This window comes from Pholcus phalangioides, unplaced genomic scaffold (assembly GCF_987345545.1).
Source record: "Pholcus phalangioides strain wild (caught in Gottingen) unplaced genomic scaffold, Ppha-v1.0 ptg000013l_1, whole genome shotgun sequence".
In the NCBI taxonomy this organism is placed as follows: Eukaryota; Metazoa; Arthropoda; class Arachnida; order Araneae; family Pholcidae; genus Pholcus; species Pholcus phalangioides.
This window is the reverse complement of record NW_028301606.1, coordinates 12,139,551-12,156,742: the sequence shown is the minus strand read 5'-3', so window position 1 is coordinate 12,156,742 and position 17,192 is coordinate 12,139,551. Positions and strand designations below refer to the sequence as shown.

The window sequence follows — 17,192 nt, the reverse complement described above, 5'->3', positions numbered from 1 at the left end:
GGTGCCACAAAAATGTGGGTTCCTTTTTTTTCGGTGTAAATATTTTTCTGTTGACCTCAGGGAATTAAGTCGTGAGTTAAAGGATTGTATAAATTTTAAGTTAGAAATATGATGAATATGAAGTTTAAAATCTTCCATCAGAGGGCAGCACTTATAGTTGAACTTTCAAGGGGTTTTTTTTGAAGACGGTTTCCAGGAAAAAGTACCTCGGGGAAACGCATGGTTTATCACATAAAATTTGAAAATAAAATTCTAGAAAAAATGTGTACGTGAAGATAAATATAGCCTGCATCATCTTGGCTGGAAAAAATTTTGAATGAAGTGAATTATTTCTTCCCAAAAAAAATTGAAAATTTAAAAAAAAAAAGTTAAACATTCGCTGACATTTATGTTTCTAATGCATTTTTTGTTTTTAGTATCAAAAAATTCAAAAAAAAATTTGAAAATTCCAAAAAATGAATGCTTAGGGTCTCAGAGGGATACGCCATCCCTGAATGCTTTTACGAAAAACTATATTTGTATGGAATATTTTTAAAAATATTCTAGTTATATTACCCTCATTCTGTGATTATTCTTTGCCTCAGAGAAAAGATGTAGAGATAATCCACACTATATAAGAAATTTAGATTTTTAAACGAATAATCCGTGGATTATTATAGTTAGGAAGTTAAGGTTAAACATACCATATATGGATGTTATACTTTCACGAGTGTTTCTCTAACTGGTAGTTACTTTTTCCCCGGAGACCATTAATGTTATTAACGGTTGATCATCGTTCATATTCTTAGATAATACGAACAAAAGAGACTTTTCTTAAGGAAACATAAGTATTCATAAATTTCTGACTTAAACGATTCGAAAAATAACAAAGATAAACTTACTACGATTACACAGCTATGTAACTAATTTTGAAACACTAATACGCAGTGGTATATAATTCTCATGTCAAAAACTTCATTCATCGATAATGAAATTTATCATAAAGAATGGAAAAGATTTTTTTCACGTTTTTGTAGAAAAAAATGCTATTTTTTCTTCTTTCATCTACGCGTCTTGTATTAATTTTCGAAACATTTTTTATTATACAAATTAAATTCTGAAATATATGGTTCCTATTCCAACCTCTCAGAAGGGAAGAAAACACGGATTTTTCGCCGGAGAAAACTGTGTGTTATACAGTTTCTTCATGAAATGTTGAAAGTACAGTCGACCCCCGCTTAATCGTATAAATGGATTCCCCGCTTGAACGGATAAAGCGATCTGGCACCATAATTCCTCTTATAAAGCCAATGTTAAAGTCCCCCGCTTAATATTATAATTCCAATGACTTTCCCCCACTTAATCGAATATTACGCTTCACACGTCAACTCAATGCACATAATATTTCTATTGAATGGAACATTTGGAATTAATGGAAAATATGATGCACTAAAAAAGGTAAGATTCAAAAGCAAAACACATTTAAGAGTAGGCACTGGATGCTAAGTATTCAAGCTGTCTTCAATACGTACATTTTAATATTTTATTTTTGCTCTCTGTTCAGCCAATAGAGGTCGCTAACTTTCCTAATGAAAAGTTAAAATCTTGGGTATGTGATCATTGTAATTAAATATAATTTTCATTTAATTTTTTTATGTCTGTGATTTAGTCGAGAAGCTTTATTAATATTGAGCTTTCATCAGTTTTCAATATACAATCTATAATAACGTTGTAAAACTCAAATTGAATTGTTCCCCCGCACAATCGGATTTTGTGAGCTGTAATCGTTGATTTCCGATTAAGCGGAGTCGATTGTATCTATTTCTTTTGTACCTACCCTGAAATTGTTTTTATAGGTTTTGCTATAAGGGAGGGATACGCCATTCACACACACATTGATAAAAATTGCAGGTAGATAATCAATGTATGGAATAATGTGTTATGTACGTACCTCAGTTCCTAAAGGTATCGACTCGTTTATCTTAATTTCTTTAGGTACGGATGCTAGGAACTCGGGTGAGTGCTTGTTCTCGCCGAATCGCTTGACGCCGCCGTTTTTGGCATCTGCAGTGGTGTTCGTCGGGCGATTGCTGATGTTCCCTTGCTGCATCTGCCGTTCGAGTTTATCGGCGACACCAGCGTCGCGACACTGGACGTTAGGCCAACGAACACCAGACGAGGACTGGAGGACACGAAAACGCACTGCGGTGACGTCAGCAAAGTGCTGTCCGTCTGTAGCGGACACGTTGAGCGCCCACTCCTCGACGCCGGAACTCCTATAGGATTTCAAGTCACAAGACGTCCGGAGTACTCCCGTGGAGGCGTCCAGGCGGAAGCAAGGGTGGTCATTGGAAGGCACTACGAGGTAACGGACGATGCTGCCAACGTCGAAGTCCAGAGCGGATAGCGTCAGGACTTCGGAACCGCTTTCTGTCGATTCCGAGATCTCGACCAAACAATCCACTTTTTGAAACAAAGGTCTATGATCGTTTATGTCTCTGATTCGCACGCGCACCACCATTTCGGCTTGACGCCTGTATGGCGATCCCCAGTCCGAGGCTCTGACACGGAGGGCGTACTCCCTCCTCATGGTCTCGTAGTCTAGAACCTCAGTCGTTCTGACCTCACCAGAAAAATGGTCCACTGTGAAAGGCACGGGCTCCAAGTTGGCCAAACTGTATGTAACGTAGCCGTTGTCGTCTTTGTCGCGATCTGTCGCGTGTACGGTATACACCAGGCTACCAGCCGTCCGGTTCTCGTCAAAAGTAACCGTGATGGAAGTCGCGTTGAACACGGGGTCGTTATCGTTATCGTCCAGTACTCGTATGTTCACGATTGCCGTCCCCTTCCGACGACCGTGGTGACCTCTCTCCACAGCACTGACAGTCAGCGAATAGTAAGCTCTCTCTTCCCTGTCCAACTTTTTCACCGTGGTCATCAAGCCAGAACGCAGATCGATGCCGAAGGCACCGTCGTCGTTTCCGCTTTCGATGGCGTAAAGGAGAAGCTTCTCCCGTCCCTCGGCGTAGGCGTTAAGTCTGATCAGCGGGTAACCTACAGGTACTACTTCTTCCACTTCGACGTCATAGTCTGATTGAGCAAATTTTGGTACACGCCGAGAGCTTTCCGAAACCTTGACGTGCACCACTTTCACGGACGATCTAGGAGGCGAACCTCTGTCCGTAGCCTTTAGTGTCAAGGCGTAGTCTCCTGGCGTAAGGTCTTTGTCTCCACTCAGCTGTATTTTAAACTCCCCCTTGGCTTCACCGGCAGTAACGTGGAAGTATCCATTTTTGTCACCTCCGACAATTTGAAGACTGTCCACCTCCCCGTGAGGTCCTTTATCTTGGTCACTGACCCGGACAATGGCGTAAAGTTCCGGGTCGCTATGTTCGAGAATGGCCGGGAGCTGACGAACCTGTATTTCCGGTGAGTGTAAGTTCACCGGCGACACTTTGATGCGTACAGTCGCCGTACTCCCAGACCGTGTGCCCGTCACGGCACGGAACTTTGGCCCGCGGTCTTCTGCGGCCACCGTGAGGGTATGAGAAGGTTGAAACTGGTGGTCTAGGGGCCTGGTGAGCGAAAGAAATCCCCCAGTCGGATGGACGGCAAACTCAAGCGACGGCTCTACGAGACTATAATACACTTCACCGTTGATTCCTATGTCTGGGTCTGTCGCGGTCACGTGCAATATCGCCTTATGCAAGGGATAATCTTCGGGGACGGAAACTCTATAATCCACGGGATAAAAAAGCGGATTGAGATCATTGGTGTCCAGTATCCGGACGAAAACGTCCGTGTGTGCCTTCATCTTGACGGATTTCTTGTACGTCGAAGTAATGGTCGCACGTACGCCCAGCGTGTACGAGTCCTGATACTCCCTGTTGAGAACGGCTTGTTCTTCGGTGCGAGTCCTTAACAAAAGGAACGAAAAATCACCCACGGTACGAGATTCGGCTTTGAACATCTTCTGCGGATCTCCCGACACGATCTTGTACCTGACCGTCAACGACTCGTCGGAGACGAATATGCCCATCTTCTCGTTGGCCAGCACGTACGTCTTGCCGACAGAATTCTCTGGCACCGTTCCGTTGTAGGCGGGTCTCGTGAATTCCAGAGCTTCGTAGGGGTTCATAGCCAGCAAGGTTATCCATGACAGCAGGAGGAAGAAAGCGGCAGGTGACCCCGCCACAAGGTCGGGCCTTAACGGCCCCATGGGGCTCTAGCCGACGGTCACCTATGCATTGGAATCTGCAACCAAGGGAAAAAAAATCATTAATTAAAACATAATTGAATTTCAATAAATGCATTTATAACAAGTTAACACATCACAAACAGAGAGAAACAGCACCAGTAGCAAACGTCCCAAACAAAAACTTTTCACAACAAATACTTTTTACCTCCATATATACGAAAGTGTGTGTTCTTACAATTATTGGTAAGTAGGTAATGCGTACAAACATGGTTATCTTGTTATAAGCTGTCTGCAACTGCAACTGTTTCTCAGAAATTATTGGAACTTGGAATCGTTTTTAATCAGAACTGGAAATGTGGGGTGGGGGGGGGGGGCAAGGAGGTCCCGGGCTGTGAAATTTGGGGGAGGGGGTGGAAACAAAATCCCGTTATAAAATAATTGTATTTTACAGTGATGGATGCCGGCAAAAGCATCCCCCCCCCAAAAAAAAAATCTTGGTAAAAAAAAGGAAATTATGCAAGACTCAAAACAAAAATTGGGTCCCAATAAGTGGAAGAAGGGTTTCTCGTATATGAATAGTATATTTTAGACATTAATAATTTACTCAATGCCTTGCAATTTACTATGAGAGTGACTCTGATGATAATCGTGACTAGTTGATGTAGCTAATTGTGATGCAAGCGGATCAGATTGATGACGAATATGATGGGCTCTATAATGAGTAAAAAACACATTTTTTTACATTTTAAGATAAAAAATATCTTCGATGGAAATTTTTTTCCCCAATTTTAAGCCCCAAAAAACAAGGGGTTTCTTTTTCACGTTACAGTACGGTTGAATATGCTCTTTCTAACTAGGAAAAAGAGGACGAGTTAACTCGTCTAGATCAGTAGAGTGTTTAAAACAATAATTAGTTTCGTCGTAATTTTATCAGTAACCACAGCTATGATCAGATCAAGACGTGTGAACCTTCAATTACTCATGCAGAGAGTGAAAAATGTATTGCGTTAAAAATTTATTTAATCAATTATGAAATATTTTGAGCTAAACCCATGCAAAAAAAACCCGCACACATAACTCTCTAAGCCAGATCTAATTGATTGAAAACACTAAGGCATAGGCTCATCACCATCGACGTACGGATTGGTTTCCAGAAAGAAAAACAGAGATCGATCCCTAGCACATATCCCTATAATAGCACACACGGGTAATTTTCCCAGAGGAAACCTATCTTATCCTTCCCCCTCGTAACAGCACTGGGTGGCAGAAATTTTAATTGAAGGTAAATAAGCTTATGAAATCTAATACGTCCGAAGAAGAGAAGGAAAATGAGAAGAAAATAGCTTAAAAAACAATACTTTTTTCTTCTTTCAACTGGATAACAAGAAAACTTGGGGTATCATCATCATCATTATTATCCAGTTACTAAACGCATCAATCTTTCAGAATTTCGTTACCAAAAACTAATGAATTTATAATTTGATACTCCTTCCGCTTCCATCAGATTATACACACGTGCCATTCTTTTATCCATTAAATTTTCACGAGATGAAAATTGAATTGTCAAATTTTTGAAAAATCCATCTCCAATGTACACAATACCCTGATGATAATGATAATATTAGAACGAAAGGTGGGGGGTGAAAAACGAATTTGGCGAGGAATGTGGAGAAAGAGAAAAAGAAATTTAATTTGTTATGAATATTCAAAGTTTAATCCGATTTCTTTCAAGTTTCCGAGGAAAAATCGTAATTTTTGTTAAGATTAAAGGTTTGTTTTATTCGTATATATATATACACTGCATTATATGTATGAGCCAGTGTATATATACTTACCGAGTTGCAGAAAACTCGTCGATATTTTAATTATCTTATCAAATATTCATAATTGAATATACCGGTAACGAGAAACAGTTTTGACATGAAGTGACGTCAATTTTACATTATCGTTTAGTTTATTCTAATTTTAAATTATAATTTTATATGGATGTTACATTAAACGCTTTTCCGACAACACTCTGCATCCGCAGTGAAGAAGAACAAGCATTAATTAGGCTTAGTCAATGAAATCTCTAACTTTTGCTTCATTTCAGGAAACTGTTCAGTTTTCTTTATATTTTGAGTCGGTTTTTATTCAATTACATTCATGCCATGGTATTTCAGCCTGCGCGCAAGCTGTTTTTTTTTTTAAATTTACGAAAAATTAAGTGTCAGATATGCGTAAAACTTTTTACTAGCATAGGAAAACACATGCAATCAAAAATACATGTAAAAATTTCATATAAATCAATAGTATTTTTATAATGCTATTTCTATTAGAGCAAAGTTTTTCAAGATGTTAAAAGGTATGAGAAATCATGTTCATTTATGCACAATTTCAAAAAGCATGTGCAAAGTCAGGTATACGAAAATAATCACGTTTCACAAGGATTTCAGCCCTTTTCCCATTTTTTGGTACCTAGAGGACCCATTGGCAATATACATTCAAATATCTAATCAGGATGGGCTCACTTTTCCATGAAGAACATTCCTACAAACTTAAAATATAACTGTGGATACACAAGGCTCCAATTAAATTCGTGTCCACATCCGAAAGTTCAGTCCCCTCGAGCATATGAAACGATCTCAATCCCTCTCAGTCACTCTCTCGTTCTTTTCAATTAAATCTAAACGATTACTGTCCGAATTTTCGTGAATATACTGACCAGACAATGCTCCATCAGCATGATCCATCCACAACTTTCGGAATGAGTTTCATTCATTACCATCTTCAATTCCGTTCACTTTAGAAGAGACCGTCCTAAGCGTTACTGAACATGAAAGTAGTTAGTTCCTCCGGACTAAATTACATATCATTCACGTGGCTTGGATATTTAGTTGGTTGCACACACACACACACACACTTCTGCCTCACATATCCAAACTTCTCCCGCTTTCCCTTCATTACAACAAGTACAGCCGGTGACTTTTCAGGAGAGAAATAGGAAAAGGTGAAAAATAAATTTCCCAGCTCACGGAAACTCGAAATTTTCCCCGAGTACGTTACGCATAAAAATTATGAACCTTGTGAGATTGTATATTATAACCACCACCCTGTGTTACTTTTCATTTCGCCCTCTCTATGAGTTTTCTACTTTTATAAACTTACATAAAATGACTTTCGCGCTACAAGAAGAGGAACACATAATATTAACTTTTCGCAAACTCTCTCTCTCTCTCTCACTAATGCTACTAAACTCTCAGGCACGAAAGATAAATCAACGGCGAGGTATTTCAGGATAGAAAAGTTAATATGTGGAGAGTGGTAAAAGGAAAGAAAGAAGCAAGATTCCACTATGGAAGCCCGGCATAAACGTCACTGTAACGACATTGAGCACCACGTGGATGCAGTAAAAGCAAAGGCAAAATGAAAATCCCATCCCACCTTCTTACACACACATATTAACTCCGGCACTACCACTACCAAAAAGCAGCAGCAGCAGCAGCCATACTCATTTTCTATAAAAGTAACAGCCAGCCACTGTTCCTTTTGGCCCATCCGAACATCTATCAAGCAAAACTCGTGAACGATAAGCTCATGGTAAAAGATAAAGCTCTTAAAATGTTTTAACTCACGTGGTAAAAGTGCAGATAAGAACTATGTACTGAAAACTGGGAGTCCTAGACATAAGAGCGCCGTATCCGAATCTTTTACAAGCACTTGGGAAATGTCCATATTATCTCTCTCGTAGCTTTAGCTTTATCCTTTTTATCGACCTCAGTACAAATCGGGACTCTCTTTCCTCGAATATTTACTTCCACTCGTGACACTTATTTATCTAACGGATGAGTTTTAATCAGGAATTAGTGCGAATTTATATGTATGGAATCCGGGGGAAATATTAGTGATAACGCTGAGATTAAAGGATTGGAGACGGATATATCCGGAATTTACGATTAAGGCCACGAGATTAAAGGATATCATTCGAGTAAAAAATTCACGTAACATAAAATATACACGACTTTATCGATTTCGAGTAAGAATTAATATCAATTTCGTTTTACAAGTCTATTCTAGAAAATTTCAAGGATTTTCGCCGTGAACTCCACCAAGGGTAAGAACATAGTACCCGCTGGTTTTCGTGGGGGTTGAAAAATTAGCAGTTTGATTGTCGTAAATGAGAAGCGTATTAAAATGTTTTTTTTGAAGACTTGCAATTACATTAAATTGCAGGAATGAAAGATGACAGCCTGCAAAAATGCCAGACTGTTTTTTTAAGCCTTGAGATTCCATTTCTAAGAATCTCACGGTTAGAATTTTTTATTTTAACAGCTTCTCCAGTTTACAGTGTAACCTCTCGAAATTCAGCACAGTTTCGTTACACATGGCTAGGGCGTAGCGGGGGGGGGGGGGGGGGGACTTGTGGGTGTGGTCCCCCCCCCCCCGAAATGTGAGAAAATGACCGAAAAAAGGGAAAAAGATGGCCAAATCCATTGTTCTGTCACTTTGGTCCCCCCCCCCCCCGAACGAAATTTCTGGCTACGCCCCTGACACATGGTTTACTAAACAGTTATCGACTAAACACAATTCTTATTTGATTAGCACTTAATAATTGCTTTCATCTCTGAAGTAATGAGAATATTTGGATTTGAGAAATCTGCTTCTTCACAGAAAATCGCGTAAGTCGGGGTATGCCTGTAAGCAAAAACCTCGCTCTCTCTCTCTAGTAATACAACTTTTAATAAATAATATTAATTCATAAGAGAGAAAATAGCAAAAATGTCAAAAATCTGTACTCAAGTCCCCCTTTACGGTACAAGAGATCGACTTCAGGTTTGAATTAATAAATTTCGTCTCTGATAAGTCTTTTCATTAAATTCCGAGGATTTCCGGCGGTAAACTCGACTAATACGATAATTCTCTTATCTGCTCTTGAATAAAATAAAAAACTCTTCCTAAATAAATAATTTTTCTCCAAATAAACTCTTAATTCTTCTTTAAAAAAAGAACTCTATACAAAAAAGTTGGTTTATTTAAATTGTCTAGAAGCAAACACACACACACAGAAGTATCTCGACTATCACTGGCGATTGATGTGTCTTCTATTATGGTAATTAATAGATGGCTGTGAATGCGTTGAACGGTTGGCGATAACGAATTCCAGTGAATGGCCATTACAAAGAAAAATTTATGTGGATGTAGTGACTAACAAACGCCTTTTATCAGGAAATTAATTTCGTTGGAACGATAATTTTTTTTTTTATTCGATTGATTCTCCTCAATGAAATTGATTGATTTTATGGTCGACGCCAGATGAAAAAAAAAATGTGTCTAAGAAAATTACTTTGGAACTCGAAAGATATTCGTCTCATATTTTTCTTTAAAACAAATGATTTTGACGTTAAAACTACCGTAATTTCCTGCTTATAATCTGCAAATGACGATTATGTTTAGGAAAAATGTCATCATATAGTCCGCACCGCACATGCAACTCGCAAATATTCCTTTGCGGAAATTGTGCTGAAACGGTGCATATTGGAATCTGCCGTGTATTTGTTGTATTTGTTCTGTATTTAAATGAGGTTTGTTTTTGAGAAATGCTTTTTATGTGCCCAAGATGTGTCGCCATCTGTCTTTTGAATTCGGAAGTAAATAATTCGGCAGATTATTTTGCTTGTTGCATTATGCGTGAATTTTTATATGTTGTTAGTCTGATTTCTCTCTGCGCTGAGTTTTTTTTTTTCTAATGAGAGATCTTTTTTCATTCACACCATAAACCATTGTATGCCAAACCTCTATTATTTGACCTTTTCACAAAAAAATTGCATAAAAATGGTAACGAATGAAATATGGAAGGAAAACTATTTGAGGAAAACATTTTTTATTAAACCAAACTTATTAATCAGTAATTAATTACTCATTATTTATTTTTAAAAATTAAAATATTTTTATTGAATTTGTATCGTTTATAGCAGTCAGTTTAAAATTTGGATACAACAATTAAAAATAAAAATTTCACAGCCTAATTAGAAATAAAAACAAGCCTCCCAGAAAAGAGACGATTATGAATGATGGGTTGAAGATGGAAGGCCGCAGAAAACCAATTTCATGAAACCAACACTGTGTCATCAGTGATGTTCGAACATCGATCGTTGCAATGCAAGTCCATGACGATGCCTACATGACAGCACAGCGGTGTATGAAGAAAACTAAGGTATCAACGGATAATCAGATTTTCTTCAGATAATCTCCGGTGAAGGGAGGGGGGGGGGGATAAGTATCCTGTGTGTGTGTGCCTCGATGTTAATCTTTCTACGTATACTTAGCTTATCTAGCGGTATTTTCTTTGAACCGCGGAGCATTGCCCGGTCTAGTTACGGTAATACTATCGATGTAGGATATTACGATTGGTATAAAATGGACGTTAAGTTGATAACGTCTAAAGTGGGGTTGATCTAAGGACACACTCATGTCACATTATAGACAAACTCGAATCAATCCAAAATAAATCCACCCGATTTGCGCACGACTGCTGGTCGTCTTTCGTTTCCGTAACCGAACTTAAAAACGAACTTTATCTCCTCCCTCTCTCTACTCTTCCTCTCATTTCTCGATTAACATCGTTATATAAAATTTCCCATGGCCAATTCAATGTAGATACTTCTGGTATCTTAGCCAAATAATCCTACATCTCTAGAAGATTCGACCATTCCCTTAAAATAAAACCTATTTTTGCTTTCACTGACTGCTTTAAATAGAGCTTCTTTCCTCATATCATTGGTGAATGGAACAAACTCTCGAGCTCTGTTGTCGAATCCCCCACTATCACTAGTTTTTTATCCAATATCTTTGTCATTTTCAATCGCATCCTCTTGTATAGGCCCCAGGACTAACAATATTGTAAAAATAAATAAATAAATAAACGTCAGCATTGTCCAATAGTCATTCGTTAATATTTTTGCTAATGTTTTTTGCGATTTAATTTCTGCAATGAAGCACTAGCGGCATAGGCTGGCAGCACACTGGCTCAGCTTGACCTAATGTTTCTTGTCAAATATTTGCTTCTCGAACTTTCTCCAAGGATAGTGTTGTGACTGTTACCGTTCTTCGATCAGATGGAACGGAAGCGCCAGAGTGGCGTGGTGGTAAGATTCTCGTCTACCACCGGGATGGTTGCCGTCACGGTCCCAGCTTCAAACCCGAGGGAGGGTATGGATAAGATATTTTCCTTAATGAGCTTAAGGCGACCAGCGATAGACAGCGCCTTCATTTCCAACACATCTCATTAATGGCAGTAAATTGCAACACAGCGGCGATATGGCCAGAGTTGGTGTGTGGTGACGTAGATGGATCGGGAAGAAAATGTGTGGATACTTTTACTGTGTGGGGGTAGGGGCTAATTCCAACCAGCCTCTAACATTTGACGATCATTGCCAACGGTGTAGCGGCCACATTACTCTAGAAATGTTATAATCTGGGTCAAGAGATTTCTAAAAACAAAAGTTTAGGGAATGAAGTCAAGAAAAAATTAGATGAATAGAAGACAAAGTGATCCCACAGATACCGTATCAGCTAGAATTAAACGTACAAAACCGCACCCACCTCGCCATTTACGAATAAAAATCATAAGTCATGAACTGTAAAGAAGACTGGTGGAACAAAGAACATTATATAATGCCTTGGAAATCGGACAATTTTTAAGTCGATTACCATTTTATACATAAGATTCATTATTTATTTCAATTTATTTAGGATTTTATATTCGAATTATAGGATTTAATATGCGATATAGCATTGCACATTTGATTTATGATTGTATACGTAGATCATGATCTTGCGACTCCATTTTATACTTAGATTATGATTTTATACTTGTTATAATTATTACGTTATATTTTGTAATGTATGTTTTTATAAACATATAAATTGCAAGAGTATCCAGTCCGTGATGATAATCAACCGATATTGCTATATAACGATGTGGCCTAGGTATCCATCGGTTTGACGGCGACACTACTCGCCAATGACTAGCCTTGACCTAGGTCCTGGTCGTTCTGACAGCCTTCCAATGCCTTCGAGTCTCCAACATTTCACGATCATTACCAACTGTGGAGCGGCCACACTACTCACTCATGAGCACCTTGAACCAGGCTGGACACGAGTGTGACCACGGCTTTACCAGACCAGCCGTATTCCACTGTAACGATGTGTTAAAGGTATACTTATTCGCGTTCAAACTTGTATACACGGCGCAGTCCTCTCTTCCCGCCATTTTTTTGGAATATTTCATTTTCAATGTTAAAATAAACATTCAGACACTTAGGCAATAACTCAAAGCAACCGAAACTGGTGAAAAAATAAAATTTTATCTCTCATCCCGATCCCGACATGACGTACCACCAAGTTTTCACTCTAATGCAATTTATACAGCAATTTTTTGTTCCTTGCGTTAATATCACTGAAAGAAAGCATCGCAATAGCTCAAAAGACACCACCATTATCTCTCCCTTTTCTTCGTATGATTCCTCAATACCCTTCCTTGTATGTTTTTTTGTTATTCTTCTAGTGTTTTCTTGGTTCTACGGTCCATCAATCTTGTAAACGGTCCACATATGTCACCGACCGCATGCCTCCTGCTCAGTCAGTCCACGAGAGTAAGAGAGAGGAGATTGGGACGCTTTCAACTTTCACAAGCAGATTCTCCTTCAATGTTCTGAAATGGAGTCTCGCTTTCATTGAATAACTTGTTCCGAAAAAAAAAAAGTAAGAAAATAAAAGATATCATCGGGAATTGGAGGATTTTTAGCTTGTCGAGTGGATGCTGTTTCTTGAAAAGTATCTTTCAACGTCTCCATTTTTCTTGTTGTGACATAAAATCCATCATGAGTGTGTATGTAGTTGTTGGAAATTTCTAATTTTTGCTTCATAGCTGTTTTGAAAATGAATAAAAATGATAAAAAATGCCCACCTGCTGCTAAAACTAATTTGAATGTCCAATTCTTTATGCAGTCGGAAAAAGTTCCGGCACAATTTCGATTGTGCCGGAACGGGAATTGGTTGGTCGTGAACGTGAATTAGTGCCAACGTGATTATGTGCTTGGATGCTCTCGTCTCATTCTTTAATGAAGCACTTTGTTACTGGAAAGTGGGAATGAAAATAATGATGTCATTTTAAAGCACCGTAAAAATAGTGGTTGGTATGATCTAAACTTTTTATTTTCCTGACCATTTTCCTCAATTCTTAAAGTCTTCTATGTGTAATAAGTTGCGAAGTTTTCAATCAAATAACGTTGGATGCAATCGGGGATTTGAAAAACGAAAATTTAACATTGGAGGAAGATGACATCTATCTGTCTTATAATTATGAGTGCAGAGATGGTCCCATGAAAACGTCATGCACGTCATTATTCCTGGAATAAATCGAAACTTCCAGCTGAGGCACAAGAGAAAGAGTGAAATGAATGATGCATAAATAAAACGGAATGATAATGTAAACCAGGGTTGCAGAATCTGCGGCCCGTGAAAGGTTTTCCGCTAGAAAAGTATCAGTGCACACAAACGCACATAAATGCCATAGGCTGACCATATTTCCTTCATAAAAATACAGGATATTGCCAGTTATAACCAAAAAAAAATTCTTTTAACGCAAGTAAGGTTGCCAATTGACATCTAAAAAATTGCCAAATGCAAATAAAGCGGCCACGTGAACAAAAAAAATTGTCCAAGTAAAGCTGTCATTTATAGCCAAAAAATTGTCAAAGCGAAATGAAGTTACCAATTTTGGCCAAAACAATTGTTTAATTATAGAAAACGTACTTTTGACAAATATATGAGATTAAATACATGACTACAATTAATTATGATAGGGCCTTAATCACCATAATATAATTTATAAATCATGAAAATAATTTCAATTCTTGATTTCAAAAATTCAAGTATAACTTTGACGTGACAAGGCTCCAGCCCTAAAGCCCACAGCAATTCTCATCTTTTTTTTCACGCTATAAATTCGCTACAGAGGAGCTCGTGAAAAGTCAAGTCTAGAGGCTCTCCAAAGGTCCCAGTTGCGACGGTCGAAATTACGAGAATGTCGCGCAGAAATACGGGTCATATGGTCCCCTTATATACACAAGTTCCTGGCCTGCAGGAAGCAGAAATACATGATGTCTGGTCCGCGGACTGAAAACGTTGTGCACCACAACTTTAAACTACCAAAGTCACGTGTACCGAGATTTTGAAAAAATCCGCACACATTCATCAAAGAGAGGCCTATCATGTGCGGAGTGGTTCGTGTGTAATAATAACATCGATTGGCCAGTTCTTATTTTAAGACACGATCACTGGTACACTGTATCTTAATATGCATTCAATCATAAATTTTGACTTTCAACTAACGGGGACCTCAAAAGATGATGCTCATTGGAGAAAGGAGCCTGCAGGCTGCCATATTGCATGCGTTACAGAATATACCGTATATACACGTGTATAAGCTGAGTTTCCCCCCCCCCCAGTTCAACGCCACCAAAACCGCAATAAATTGAAACACTACGTATAAGCCGATCACCCTTCCCCCATAAAAAAAATGAGCGCATTTTAGAGGGGTAAAAAATCCTTATATTTTTCATGGCGTCTTCAGTTCCGCCCATCGTGTTACTGGTGCAACACTTTTCTAAATGATTTGATAATAATTTTGATGGAAATAGAATTTCACACCTCGTGAACGCACTGGCACACTAGGCCAATGGCGGTTTTCTTTAAGGCACCGCTTTTTGTTATTTTTTTATCTTCGGAACTCATCCATTCGGTCCACAAGTTCCTTAAGGTTTGTTGACACTCGCATCTAAAGGCTATAAAATTGACGTAAATTAAGGAACAAATTTTTCAACAAAAAATCTGTTTATACAAACGAGTATACCTATACGGTTCTTAATGCAGCTGCGGTAAATTTGCTTTCAATATACCGTAATTTCCTGCGTATATTCCGCAGATGCAAAATTTGTTACTTTGAGAAAAAAATATCACCGTATATAAGTCTGCAGTATTGTATAATCCACGTGTAAAAATTTTATTCATCAATACGAAATTATTAGGAGTAGAAAACGCTGTCACGTTTTTATCGAGAAAATGCCGATTTTTCTACTCTCATTAACACGCCATCTATTAATACTTGGGAAAAAAAACGTTTAATAATTAATTTGTAAAACATTTATTTTTCTTCCAACTTCTCAGGAAATAGTATGCTGAAGACAAGATGCTGATAGTACTGATTTCCGTGCTTCACATATGATCAGAGAATGATACAATTAAATTGTATTTTTGGATTTACAAATTATATAAAGGCCTGTTCACACGTGTCAAGTAATTTAGTAGTAAAATGATTAAATTGTTAAGTAGTAGATGAGCCGTCAAGTACTAAATTCTGTTCCAACATAAGTAATCAGTTAGAGAATGCTCATTGGTTAATAAGAGAACGCGCCCTCTAGCGCATGCGCATACAGCTTACTTTACTGAAAAAATAAATCGGATTCTATTCCACTCGTCAACTTGACAATTATATCAATTGACAACTTAACAACAAAACCCGTGTAAGCGGCCAATAACGTCTGCGTACATTTTAAAGTACTTGGTGACTTGAAATTTGCCTCAAAAATGCCAAATTGGAATCGTTTCAGAATTACAACACTGAAATGTATTTTCCGAAAAAAGTGTTGTATTGGAGATGAAACGAACGAAATAATTTGTTTTGTTCTATGATTGTCCGAAAACAGTTCAGGTCAGAAAGCGTTGAAACATGGGATGTGACGTCTCTGGAATCACTAAGAAACGTCAATAACCACTTTGAAATATTGGAAAATCATATCAGTTTAGCGAAATATCAACGATCAACACCAAATTCCACCAAATATCTATTAATTTCAATCAAAAATCATCACCATTTTTTTACGATTTTTTTTCGAGACCACTTTTATCAGCATATAATGAAATAAATGTCTATACATGTGAAACAACGAAACAAAAAAAAATTAATTAATAACATTCATTCCCAACCTTAATAGTCATTATAGTCATTAATAGTCAACCTTAAAAATAGGTTACTAAACTTTTAACCCAGCAGCAGTTCCATTAAAAAAAATCTACTCTACTCTAATATACTTATAATATCTATAATATTTTCTCATGTCTCTCTCTCTCACTTACGAGAACCTTCTCGGTGGTCCCCACTACATAAAATAAGATATCATCATCATCACCATCATCATCGCAGCCTCTTTTTTATTATTATTAAAAAAATAAATAAAAAAAATAAATAATATATATACTTCTTCTCTCCTTTTTTCATAAAAATGGATGACTCACAAACGTTCGGTAATGTTCGAACCACCACCACCACAAGTGATAGCGTATAATTTATTTCCAGAGCAATAAAAACGGCGTCTGTACGTCCCTGCTCCGGGGCGTGTGTATGTGAGAGAGAGAGAGACGTATATATTCGTTCAAGCCACAACCATTACCATAACCTTGAATTTACTTATACCTACACTTCAGGAAAAGAAATAATATTCTCTCTCTTCACCCCTTTTCTTACATTTAAACATGGTTCGTACTCTTCCAACGAAAAAAAATTCAAGGACTATTCAAGCACTTTTCAAGGTAAAACTTAAAAATTCAAGGACTTTTTTTACAAAAGCATATTTTTAACATGAATAGGCGCATATTTAATTTTGATTAAAACTTTCAGAGATTACATTTCTACCTACTTTATTTCACATCTGTAATGAATAAAGGAGGCCACATACACATATATATCATACAAAACATATGACACACTGAATAACACAGTTCGTGCCTGTCAATTTCCTCATTGAAACGTAGTTTAGTCTCTAAATATTGCAATTAATTTCTTTTTAAAGACTAAAAAAAAGAACTCTTCTAAAGATAAAAAAAAGATTAAATTATTTCTTTCATTAATTCTGAATTTATTTCTTTCATTAATTCTGAATTTATTTCTTTCATTAATTCTGAATTTATTTCTTTC

At 37.6% G+C, this 17,192-nt stretch overlaps 1 protein-coding gene across 4 annotated transcripts in view; it reads right to left on the bottom strand.

Moving 5' to 3' along the window:
* Positions 1-17,192, bottom strand: part of LOC149078611 (fat-like cadherin-related tumor suppressor homolog) — a 568,053-nt gene that overhangs the window by 407,937 nt on the left and 142,924 nt on the right. For all 4 annotated transcript variants that reach the window (XM_089240739.1, XM_089240741.1, XM_089240740.1 and 1 more), the window contains one exon: positions 1,931-4,233. In XM_089240739.1, the coding sequence (XP_089096865.1) occupies positions 1,931-4,198 (2,268 nt within the window). In that variant the 5' untranslated portion in view covers positions 4,199-4,233. The remainder of the gene's footprint in view (positions 1-1,930; positions 4,234-17,192) is intronic.